Raw genomic sequence first — 12,897 nt, forward strand, 5'->3', positions numbered from 1 at the left:
ATAACATCTTAATCAAAGTATCTCTTGCACTAACAAACCTCAACTGGATTTTCATTTAGTGTAAGGTGCCAGTATATCCACAGCATGGCACTGTCCTCTCCACGGAGCGGGGTTAGTTAGGATATCTGTGAGCATGATCTACTATCCCTTAAAGAAAACAACAACAACAACAAAAAACCACAATAACCTACCAGCTGTCATGATGTCAATCTGCTTGGACTATTGGATATGGAATGTCAGGTTACTAAATACTCAATTTTGGTGTGGGTGGAAGGTTAGACTGCATTTAGGGTGCCAACTCCTCAGTCCTACAGCACTGACTGTGGTAACTGGAGAGCATCCAGCACCTCAAAAGCACAGACCTAAACTGCAAAGAGGAACTACTTGGCAAAACCTGTCAGTCTGAATTCCTTCCCGCCGTGCACCTGTGTTTGCCTTAGCTGGAGTTGCAAAAATGCCATCCTTAATTCTAACATCCTTGCGCTAAATGATGCGTGGCTTAAAACTCAGCCCATGAGCTCTTGCATGTCTATGCAGTCAGCTGGGACTCTGCGTGCAATAGATCACTTCGCAAGGGGCAGGGAGTTGCAAAGCTATATGTCCTCATTGCAAAGTTAAGGTTTTCCCTTTTTCTGGTATCAGCAGTCTAATGATCAACCTGAAAGTGCCTGGGAATTTCAAAAGGTTGTGGGATGATGAGAACGTACCCTTAGATTCTTTTGTCATGTCTAGCATGGCAGGAAAAGTCCTCAAGGGGAAATAACACCATGGTGGTGTAACTCAGCAGCACTGAGTGTAATGCTCTTGGCATTAACCCCCTCTGTCACAGCAGCAGGTACAGAAAATGTCCTTGTAGCAACCTGCAAACATATCAAGCCTGTAATGTGTTAGCAGACTTGTTATTTAGCAGGGCCTGTTGCAATAGGGCAAGGGGTAATGGTTTTAAACTAAAAGAGGGGAGATTCAGTCTAGACATGAAGAAGAAATGTTTTACAGTGGGGGTGGTGAAACGCTGGCACAGGTTGCCCAGGGAGGTGGTAGATGCCCCATCCCTGGAAACATTCCAGGCCAGGCTGGACGGGGCTCTGAGCAACCTGATCTAGTTGCAGATGTCCCTGCTCATGGCAGGGGTCTGGACTAGATGACCTTTGAAGGTCCCTTCCAACCCAAACTATTCTATGGTTTGATTCTATGATTCTATGACTATACGTATTACATTTTGCTCTTGGCTAATGCTTGTGTCTCTCTGTCTCTCTGGCAGCATACAGCGCCGGCTGTCCTTGCAGCTGCCCATTCTCCACCATGCCTATTTGCCATCCATAGGAGGAGTTGACGCCAGCTGTGCCAGTCCCTGCGTCAGCCCCAGCGCCAGTCCTCGGCACAGACATGTGCCGCCCTCCTTCCGAGTAATGGTTTCAGGGCTGTAGGAAGGGGACGTCAGTGCTTCCTGAACTGCTTTTAAGTACTCAATGACTGGACTAAACATCTGACCTAGAACTCTGCCACAAACATATAACATTGGCTCTGACCGCAGAGGAACTACTGCTGAGGCCGTCATCACAGGAGTGCCCGTGTAACTTGTGTGGGAAGGCAGAGGAGAAGGACACAAGGAGTTTGATCTGTAGCCTTATTCATGGAGTTTTTATTTCTTCGCATAGAAGTCACTGAAAAATGTTTCTTCCCAAATTTCTACTAGCAACAAGGAGGCTGGGAAATACGGATCTTGCAAAAAAGACACTAGGGAAAAACAAAATACTCAAATGGCACTGAGCTTTATGTGGCTGCTGAGAACATGCAATTCTATACTGTATCCATGTAAGGAAAATACAGTGGTTGAGCTATACCATATTTATTGAAGTAGATACATTCATTTTTACAAGAGTTGTGTTAAATTGCTGGAAACATTCTGCACTGGTTAGTCTTGCTTGTTTTCATTTCAGGGATGATGTTCGATAGGAAAGAAGGATTGCGAGAAGTGATTCCTCAGGTGTCATTGAGATTCTGCAGTGCTGTGAGCAGGGTCACCTCTAACTTGCAGCTGTACATTAAAGCCAAGCAGAGGCTGAAGCTCCAGTTCCGAGTTTCATTTTTAGCAAAGTTTCTGCACCTATTTCAGAATAAACACCACCAACCAAAATGTACTAAACTGTCTGGAAAAGTCCTAAGGCTGGTAACTCAAAAAGCTGAGGACAGATGGGTAGTAAAGTCTTAATGTCACAGAGTGGATTGTTTTTCATAGTTTGTTTGAATTATGTCACACATAATTACAATAAAATTAATTTAGTGGACTTGGGGGGGAGGGGCTGGGGCACAGCACTTTGCTGCTGCAGGCAAAGCCTGCAGAGCACATAGATGTGAATATACACTATGTTTGCTTTGTACCCGCGTGTGTGGCAGTTGTAGCGGACAATAGAGAGGACAAATCAAGTTTACCAATAGAATATTTTATCTGAATCCTAAAAGGACTGTGAAAAAAACATCAGTTTTTATACTTTAGCTCCATCCCCTGAACCAAAGTAATTGGGAGGAATGCTAGTGGCACACTGTCTGGACTAGCTCTGGAGCCAAACCCTCAGGCACAGGTGAGATACACATTGCAGCTTCTTTTTCCAAGGGACTGGAAATGTGGCGTCTCACTGCCAGGGCTGTTTGCTAAGAGCAGGGGGAAAAAAAATACAAAACCCACATGAAGCACCCACTGGGCTCTCAGTTTTCTTTAACCAACACCTGTGCACCTCAGACCAAACCTTTGGAATGGTGTTCCTACAAAGGTTTACAAATCAGCCATGACTGAAGCACAGCTGAAGAGATTCATTAGCTGAGGGACTTAACTGCAGCTTTGACAAGCTAGCATAAATCTCCATTAAAAATAAAAGACACCTCATAGTGGCCAAAACCAACGTGAATATGTATCTGAATCTTACAATCAGGAGCATCACAAAATATTTCACTTGGCACATACAGTAAGAGAGGTTATGGAAATACCTGTAGCTTTTAGAACAAAAATATGTAAGTATAAACACAGATAAAATAGAACTTACTACTCTGTTTAAGCACTAAACACTGACTTTGTCACTCAATGTGTGTTGACAGTATTCTCTTGCTTTATTAATATCATCAGGGCCTGATTTATTTTAAAAGGAATGTTAATTTTTAAAAAGAGAAAATTACAATATTGTATATAATGTATACACAAAGATCTCTGTAGAAATATTATTCCAATTTAGCAGGAAAAAAAATCAGAAGTATCGGACCATTGGAGGTGAGTGTGTGTGTGTGTCTGTAACTTTGTGAATACTGACTGTGTGACGTTTATTAGGTTTAAACCATGCAGTACATTCTTTGTCTCAATGATACTGTAGTTTCTCCCATAACATTTTTTTTACTTTACTGCAGATAACAAGACCAACCAAGTGAATATAGCTATTTAATGTTTCTGTTCTTTTATACTGCAGCAAAAATGTACTGTAAATTTATGAAGAGGCTGTGCCCCAATGGCATTTTCCAATGATGTTAGTGCACAAATGCTTTAAACTAGACTGGAACTGCCAGAATAAAATGTAAATGAAGAATTTCTTGTATAACCTTATACTGCATGAGATCAATTTTTAATAAATTGTTGCAAATCTGTTTTTATGAATAAAATATATAAAACCTAGCTTTTTGGACTCAGTGCCCTCATCCCATAGCAAAACCATTTTTAATATGTGTATGTGTGTCTGTGTGTGTGTGTATAAACATGCATAGAAATATAAAAGTCTCCCTGGAGGAGGAAGAATCCTATTACAATACCACATTGTAATAAAAAGTCAAAATACACATCCTAGTAGTTGGAGGGTTCACATCTAGAGAAAAGAGACAGAAAAGTTTCTGCCCTGAAATATAATTACTGCGATTACTGCAATACTCATAAGTGAAATTTCAGCCCTTTTTCAAATGGGAAAATAAAAAACCGATGCTGAATGTTTACATCCAAACCACACTTAATACATGCACCATTCTCTCTTGCACCACAGTGAGTGTGAATTCAGGAGGAAAAGAAAGATTTTACTATTTCACATAAATTATTGAAGTTGAGCCCATCTTCTAGCTCTGTAGTAAAATCTCTGCTTCGGCAAATGGGAAGTTTCTGGGAATAATCACCAATAGTTTCGTGAAGGCTAACACTAAACCTCTCCATCTAGTTTCTAGTTTTTGTGTTCTAAACCAGGTTCTTCTGGATGGCAGAACAGGAGGAGGGTGGGAATGTAGTGCAATGAGCCAGCAAGAAGAAAGAACATTTTTAGTTGTTTGCTTTTCAACAGGAGCATCCTCAAGCCAGCACAAAATTACATAAAGCCCAAGATGAGGGAATTCAGAACCAACATCACAAATGTGTTTTCTGTAGGTTTCTGATGCAGCTTAGGAGTCCTACCAAACACATGCAAAAGAGAAAATACTAGTGAGGAGTTAACAGCAAGGCTTGTGGATCTCAACGCAGAGTAGCAGATGGCAGGAGAAACTCAAACAGATACATCAAAGCTCATTCAAGAAAGGAAAAAAAGTCTGGAATGACTTTATCATGAAACCTATATTCAACCAGAAATTGTGGTAGAATGTGAGCAACTTAAAGTTGCTCAAGAATAATAGGAAACCAGAACAAAGCAAAACATTGCTTTAAGAGGTCAAGAAAAAAAATAAGAGGGAGATGTCAGGGGAGCAAGTTTACTTGACCTGTTGAGTTTCCACAGTCACAGCAAATACGCTTCCTATAAAATCGTAAGCTTGCTATTGAATTAATGGGAAATTACTAATGTTGCAGCACTTCTTTCAAATAATTAATAAAAATCAAGGGTGGTAAGAAGAGCAGGAGAGGCACTTTTTCAGTTTTCTCTTTCTTTTAAAAGATCACCTGGCCATTACTTTAATATGCATGAACATTCTTCATGAGCACACTTTCAAGAGCATTCTGCCTCTCGAGCCCATCAGGATTCTGCCAGCGCTCTACAGCACTTCTCACTACGCACTAAATGACATTGCAGAGGAGCACGAGCGTGTCTAGGGCTGCGTTGGAAGAGGTGAGGAGGAGACGACAGAGCCCGTGTTTAGCTGCTGGCACGTTGGCATTGCCACAGACCTCTCGCACCTGCAGACATTTCGAGCCACCAGCTTTGCAAACTGCAACTGGTTTAAGCTCTTTCCCCTGGTGATGAGGTGCTGATGTGGGCCAAATGAAGGGAAAGAGTGAAGGGCGGGCAGAAGGAGAAACAAGGGGCATCTCCAATCACTGAGCATGTCCTTCACCACCCCCAAGAAAGTGGCTGCTGCCGATACCATCAGAGCCAAGCATCACGCAAGCATTTAAACAAATCACTGAATTTTAGAGGCTAAATTCCGTAGAGGTCAAATGGATCTGAGGGCAGGAGCAGGAGGTGGGAGTGCCAGCTGTAGGTACCAGCAGCAAGCAGCCTCTGGGCTGGCTCGCTAGCAGAAGCAGAGCAGAAAGGAGCTCATATGACCTTGAGCTTAAGGAGAAAGGACAAACTTCTCCATGAGCCAGCAAACACAGGCTTTGACTAGAGCAGAGGATTTTTATCTCCTGACAAAAGGTTATGCAGCAGGAGCCCTGTACCCACGTGCACTATGTGTAACTTAAGCTGAGAAAAGTATCAGCTGAATTTATGACCTACAGCTGTAGCTGCTTTAGTGATCACATCACCCACCTACCTACTACTGCGGGCAGCAGTGTGGGATATCTGCTTGAGCAGGGGAGCTGCCACTGGTAGCAAACCAACCCACAAATGTGAAGCTGTCCATTCTGGCAAGTCAGTTTGACTGGAAAATGCTGTGCATGTTGCAGAGAGCACTGGTGGGACACTGAGCAAGAGCAAGCAGCCCAACATTAATGGCCTGGAAAACACCATAAGGACCAAGGCAGAGACATCCATGGTGCCTCCTGCTTTGGGAATTTGTCAAGCATCTAAAAGCAAAACCCATCCTAAGAATATACACACACAAGTCGTTCCCAGCTCAGAATTAACTCTCCTTGGCCCGCTCTGTTACACAGTGCAAAACCCTGGGACTGCACAGCTGAACATACCCTGTTTGTCCAGACCTAAGGAAAAAGGAGCATGAAGCAAAAATGAAAAACTAGAAAAGAGAAGGCAGGAAATACGTGCATAGCTTTGTACTCATACAGTAAGTGCCCTGCTGCACTGTTACCCGAGTGGCTCCTAGTCTGTCCTGTCTAAGGCTACTTCAGTGCTTCCAAACACCAGAAACTCCTCCCAGCAGGCAGATGGACAGAGACACCTGTTCTGTAGGAAGGAACAACCTCACATCCTCACCAAATAAGCTAGTAGATATAATTATTATTTTGTATTTATTAAGTAGGCTATCACCTGGTGATACAAACCAGCACAAGCCTTGCAAGAAGAAAGCTTTCCCCTCCAGCAAATGAACATCTCTCTCTGGGAAACGTTGCCTTCCTATTTCTTCGGACACCTCTGTACAAAACAGCAGCAGCACAGCTCTTACTACCCCAGACAACAACATTGCTCCTCCAACCTGACAAACACTTCACTTTATCCCCTACTAGAGCTGTGCCCAACAGCTGATGCCTCTGAAGCAAAGAGCCACAGACAAAAGAGTAGAGATGAAAGTCATCTCTTGGCAGTTCAGGAGATAAAGCCGAGTGAGGCAGCAGCTCTAGGACCACCTGCCCATCATGCTCTGAGGGGCACCTGCAGGTATAGGTGCCTCTAAAAGACCTGCTGCAGAGAAGCCAATTGCTGAGCATGGATCAGCTTTTCCTCAAGAGAGGTAAAAGGAAGCAAAGTCTTAGTTGCTCACCTTAAAGGCAGTCACATTTCCAAAGATATTGACTCTTCACCATGATGAATGGCAGGTGGAGGGCAGGCACATGGGACAGGACAATAACAGTGAGGGCAAGGACAGTAGCTTCACACTGGACATGCGGAGGGAGGGTGATGAGAAAAAGGTTAAAGGCTTTAAGTTAACGATTCCATAAGCCCCACAACTCATCCCAACTCTCAAAACTGGAAAGAAATCCTCTTTGGTTTTACTTGACCCATCCTTAGGTCACTGGAAGACACTATTTGAGTAAAGTAACAGAACTAGTGGGAGAAAAAGGGAAAAAAATACCGAAACAACCAACACACACATACTAGGAGATGGCTTGAGAGTCATAAAGATGCAAATGAACAAGGGACTCAGCTGCAATTGCTTCTGAAGAAGATACTTCAATGTCAGGATCGGATACAAGCACCCCAGCAAAAGATAGTCGCTGCCATCCCACAAAGCTAGCTGTGCAAATGAAGCTGTTAAAATTGTCAGAACCAAAGCCAACACCATCACTGACTGCCTCGGTGTTGCTAGTAACTAAAATGGGAGAAACTTTCCTCCAGATTTTGACCTCAGCTTGTAGTAGGCTCAAAGTTTGAAATTCAATTCAATACTTTGGTAGCCTAGGTTGTTTCCAAGCTTTCATTATTACTGAAGGGCTGCAAAAGTGTGAAGTTCGTAAATTAGCAGTCCTTAGGAAAATTTTACAGAAACTGGTTATTATACACACACAGAAACATGCTTTTAACTAGACTGCCTTAGGGTGTGGGGAGAGGGCATATTTCACTATTCTCCCTATGTACGTATATACATTTTACTGTTTTCAGAGGTCTCCACAGAATTTGTCTTTGAGATTATAGACTCTACAACTTCAAGATGAAAGCACAGATGAAAAGCTGCTATACTGCTGTTGTAATAGGGAATATTTCTCTAAGAAGTACCCCCATTATTTGAGGACCTTTCAGTCTTTGCCCTCCCCCTCCACCCAGCTAATATTCGATATTTACTACTTTTTTTTAGTTTTAAAACCCAATAATTTATTTGCCTAAGAATTAACTGATGTTTGAGCTTAAATAAGCAATTCATGATAAGAGCGAAGCTCAGCAAAGTGGAAAACACGTGAGTTGTTCCAGTATAATCCACATAAACAAATAAGAAGAGCCCTTGCTACAGTTCAAAACTTTCAGAGCTATTTCCCTTGGACAAATGACAGTAATTTCAAAACAAAATCAAGTAAATTTATCCCAGGTTTAACAGACCATGGACAAAGCCAGCTCTCAGTTATCCTTGAGCAGCTGATTCAGGTTGCCACAACCTGGGATCAAACCTGACTCTCCACCTGCTGGGGCCTGTTTGCTCACTGCTTATTGAAGCTGCCCTCAGCTCCACAAAAAAATGGCTTGTACACTTTTGAAGGTGAACGGATTTACTGTGAAATTCAGACTAGCACATGTGAATTATCCACAGGCCTTACTTGCTTTGTGTTAGCCCACTGATACTCCCATCCCATTGTGCTTTTTAGGATACTGACATTTGATGTAAAATTACTCCTATTAGGGACAAGTAAAACTGTAATGAGAGTGGAAAGACATATAAAGACACGTATTTAATTGGACTGTGGCAGAGTATTAGGAATGGAAAACTAATGAATCCAAAGGTATCTCCCTCTGCTGAGCATTAGGTTGATTTGTCATGGCACGGGAGCAGTCACATCAGATGTCCATTGATTCCTCTCAAGAGAAGTTTTCGTGTTTTATTCTAACCTGATCCCAGCACAGCAGAACTGACTACCCTCCTCTCTGCTTCTAAACTTTAACAAACCGTCCTGGCTGAGTCATTCTAAATATACCAAAAAGGTGAAACATCTTCATCCTCCTGCACCTGCTTGACTCTGCTGCTGCATCCTGTGCGCTCGCAGGTGGGCAGAGGGGACAGGACGTCCAGCAGCCGGAGAGACCCGCTCCAAACAACATTTCCCTGCAATGCAACGTGCAGCAAGGCTGCACTGTTGCACATCTCTCCTTATTGTTTCTTTCTTTCCCTTTCCTTTCCTTTCCTTTCCTTTCCTTTCCTTTCCTTTCCTTTCCTTTCCTTTTCCTTCCCTTCCCTTCCCTTCCCCTCCCCTCCCCTCCCTTCCCTCTTTCCTTCCTCTTTCCCCCCTCTTCCTCACCAGCTTAGCTCCATGTGCCACTCCCTTTGTTCTTTGTGTAGTTACCAATACTGGCACCTCTGATATGTTCAAATCCTTCTGAAAAGGCTGTCAGCCCTTACTTGAGAAATCATTAGGAGCAAACACTCACTTCAGGAGTCCTAAATGTGAGAAAAATAGTTTCAAGAATTTTAAAAGTGCCTATTTTAAATAAGTTCTCTATTTTTTCCCAGTGTACGTCAGCAATCACAAACCACTCATTGTGTTCTACAAAGAAAAAGTGTGCGCCCAGCTCTGTTTCAGACCTTGTAGGCATGCTTACATACCCCTTATTTTCTGCCTTTTTTGTTTTTATGGTCATGTTGCTGATTTCTTGTTTGTTTGTTTTCAAGCAAGACAGAAACAAAATGAACTTTCCCATATGGAGAACACCAACCACAGAGCACTCACGTCTGTGCAGGACAAATGCTTGAGTATAAGCTGCTTTCCTCATCCAGCATGCAGGGTGCGTATCTCAGGCTGTGCGGGCAGAAGCTTAGAGCTGCAGTCAGATAAAAGATAATAAAACAAGCTTGGGCCTCATTAACTTACCCTGTTGATGCGAATATTAACAGAGATTAAAATCCAAGCTCCAAAAAGAAAACGCAGTCCGATCTCTTCACAGGCAAACTGCAAGCAATAACAAATTCCTTGAATTAATTTACTTCATCATACTCTAAAGCTACAGTAAGACACTCTACATAAAAGCCCTCTCCACGAGGCTTTGAAAGTTTTGTAGACAAATGCAGTTTCAGGAATTAAATATTTGGTTATGCACTTTGCTTACAGCTTTGATGAATACCCTGCTGCTCTGGCTGCATATCCACAGAGAGTCTAGGAAGGCACTTTTCTTGATTTCAGGACCTAGTTCAGCTTGGTATGCGTAGAAACATTTATGAACATATTCAGAATTTAGACAGCCTTGCTCAAATTAATTTAATGGGGTATATTTAAAATGATGAAAAGATGTTTCTCATGAATTTCGCTCTTATTTGGAATAATGCTTTCCTTTTACTGATATTCAGTTCTTTTACTCTGTTCTAAATAGATGTTATATTACCTTCATTATGATGACATTAAACTACTAGCACTACACTAGTGATGCAAATAGGGACTCTTCATCTTCTTTTTCCCCTTTTCTATTCCTACAGGGGAACAGTGTTTACAGTATACTGTTTGTACTTGTATAAGAAAAACTAAGGTGGAGTGAAGAAAGGAGCTGCTTTTTTTTTACTTACACTACAGACTTCACATTTATCATGGAAGTTCAAAAATGTATTTAACACCAAAACAAAGGGAGAGAGATTCATGAAGATCATTATTTGCTCCAAAAGTCCATTCCAGTCTTGAAGTGTCCCTTTGGAAAGCATCAGCCTCTCACTGCAGTAGGAAGTTCATTACATGAGCAGTCACCAGCGATCCTCATGCCAGAGCTTTAGGTCATCTTTTAGCTTTGTTAATGTAAATCAACAGCTTTTTATTTCAAAAGTGCTTCCCTCAGACTCCACCACCTCACTTGAATCCCATGATGCTACACCACATGAGACTGCTCTCTTCTTTCCTGACATAGCTGGCACGGTGAGATGTTGAAGCTGGTTTTAGCCTCAGACTCCTCATGCTGAATGGACAATCATCCTTGGCTGGGGGGATTTTATTCATTATGGAACTTCCTCCACTCTCTCAGATACATCTGCATATTTCCTGACCTACATGTGCTGTAAGCTGCACTGTGTGAACTGTAGTGGTCTAAGATAGGTGTCTGTTCCTGCATGATGTCCCTGCCCATTGCAGGGAGGGGTGGACTAGATGACCTTTGAAGATCCTTTCCAACTTAAACTATTCTATGATTTTATGGTTCTATGATCCGTGACAGAGAAATTTCCTATCGGTAGCTTGCACATCACAGTTAGGTAGCGTTATCTCACAAAAAGGTTAGAGTAGCCTATCATGTGCCTTTTCGGGGACATATTTGCCTCATTGGCAAAGATTTATTTGGACGTTTGTGGTACATCAAGCAACACACCACTTTGTGCACTGTAGTTTTCTTTACGTTTAATACACAGATCACTGGTTTAGTGCCTCTTTGCTGATGACAGTCCTACCTTCACCCTGGCACTGTTCCCCATGCAATTGTTGTGGGCAGAGCTGCACTTCCCCAAAGACAGACCTTTCTGCATAAAAACATCCCACAATCTGCTAACTTGCTTTTGCACTTGTCAGGCAGTCATTTGGCTACCCATAAATTACATTATTCCTTCTTTCCCTACCTAGCATCCTCCTCTGTTTTCTTCACTCTTGTTGCTGAGAGTTTCTGGCTTCAAACTTCAAACCCTAAGAGGTCTTCTCTGCATTTCTCTGGCTATTCACTTTCATCCCTTTGGATTACTTTGGTAGCCAAAACTGCTCGTTACAACTGCCAAGCATATCTGGCCACCTAACAGTTTGCTAGCCTGTCTTTTGCAGACGAAATGGCATGAATTCCAACAACAAAACCCCTGTCAAAGATTTAAACCAGTAGATCAGGCAGCTGAGAACTCTGGCTGTGACTGCCAAAGGTGTAATTATATATGGTAAAGGTCTAAGAAAACCTAAAAGTGACCATTATGTAACTCACTAGCTCACCAACAAGAGTGGCGAAACAGACTATTTAGAAAGATAGGAAGATAACACCCCTAAGCCAACCCAGCACTGGAGGAAGGGAGCCCACTCCCACCATCGAACTCCTCCTGGTGAAGAATTTGGGTCACCAGTAGCTCACCATGAACTCTTTCTTCTAAAGGAAATCTGGCACTGGTGACTTTAGGGCCCAGAAGGGCACCAGAAAGATGAGTGCAAAAAACCACAAAAATGTCATGAGGTCTAACGCAACAAATAACAACACCAACAAAAAGTGAAATTTCTTTCATCTCAAGTTGCTCAATCACCTGAAAGAAAACATGTGTCTGCTGCTCTTCTCTCATCCCCCAGCATTAGCACCAGAGAGTGAGAGAACATGGACTTCACCAGCTCATGTGAGATGCAAAGTATTTTCTGTACAAACAAGTCTATATCCTCAGAGTTACATAAACTGAATGATTCAATGCTCCCTGAAATCATCATAAAAAGGCTGACAACAATGAGAAGTACTTTCCTGCTTCTGTCTGAGCACTCACCATTATTTCTAATGTTTATGCCACTGTAAATTCATCTTAGGTTTACTCTAGTGAAACAAGTTCATTTTGTCTGTAAGGGAGAGCAGACTGTTGCCTTATTATGGTCATTTTTTAATCAACACTTTAAACATGGGCAAGTATCCAGAAACCAAAGGAAAATATATATATATAACTAGGGAATACATGAAGAAGAAGAAGAATGCTTTCCCCCTTCTTTCTCCTTGGGAGAGAACATTTTTACACTCAGTTTTTACATCACCCCAAGTAACATCTCAAAACCAGCAAAACTAAACCAAAACAAAAACTACAAGAAAATAAGGTAACGGTGAGTTTTGCACCAGTTGTTTACCCCTCCTCTCCCAGTTGTTATCCTGGTCAAGCCAGTCACTGGGCAGAAAACGTTACTTGCAGAGGGAGAAGACGATCCAATATTGAACCATGGTTATTTCATATGGTTTCCCAGATGGAAAACCATAAAGCAGGGTGAGGGTTTACTGCAAAACAAAACAGTCTGGAAAGAGGGGAAAACATATGCATGGATGCATGTATTAAAAGCAGGTTTAGAATATCAGTTAGTCTTCCAGAAAATTATAAGGAAATATAGAATAGGTTTCCACACATTTTCCAGTCAAAGCTTTACGTCAGAAACTGTTGTCTGGACGTATCGACAAGTTGCATGCGTACAAGCACATTGATTTTATACTGCAGAATTAA

The 12,897-nt window shown here is 42.1% G+C and overlaps 1 protein-coding gene across 1 annotated transcript in view; it reads left to right on the plus strand.

Moving 5' to 3' along the window:
- Positions 1–1,427, plus strand: part of GABBR2 (gamma-aminobutyric acid type B receptor subunit 2) — a 495,928-nt gene extending 494,501 nt beyond the window's left edge. Inside the window, exon 19 of the mRNA XM_065629246.1 lies at positions 1,262–1,427. Coding sequence (XP_065485318.1) covers positions 1,262–1,427 — 166 coding nt within the window. The remainder of the gene's footprint in view (positions 1–1,261) is intronic.
- The last annotated feature ends 11,470 nt before the right edge of the window (positions 1,428–12,897 follow it).

Source organism: Caloenas nicobarica, chromosome 2 (genome assembly GCF_036013445.1).
Source record: "Caloenas nicobarica isolate bCalNic1 chromosome 2, bCalNic1.hap1, whole genome shotgun sequence".
In the NCBI taxonomy this organism is placed as follows: Eukaryota; Metazoa; Chordata; class Aves; order Columbiformes; family Columbidae; genus Caloenas; species Caloenas nicobarica.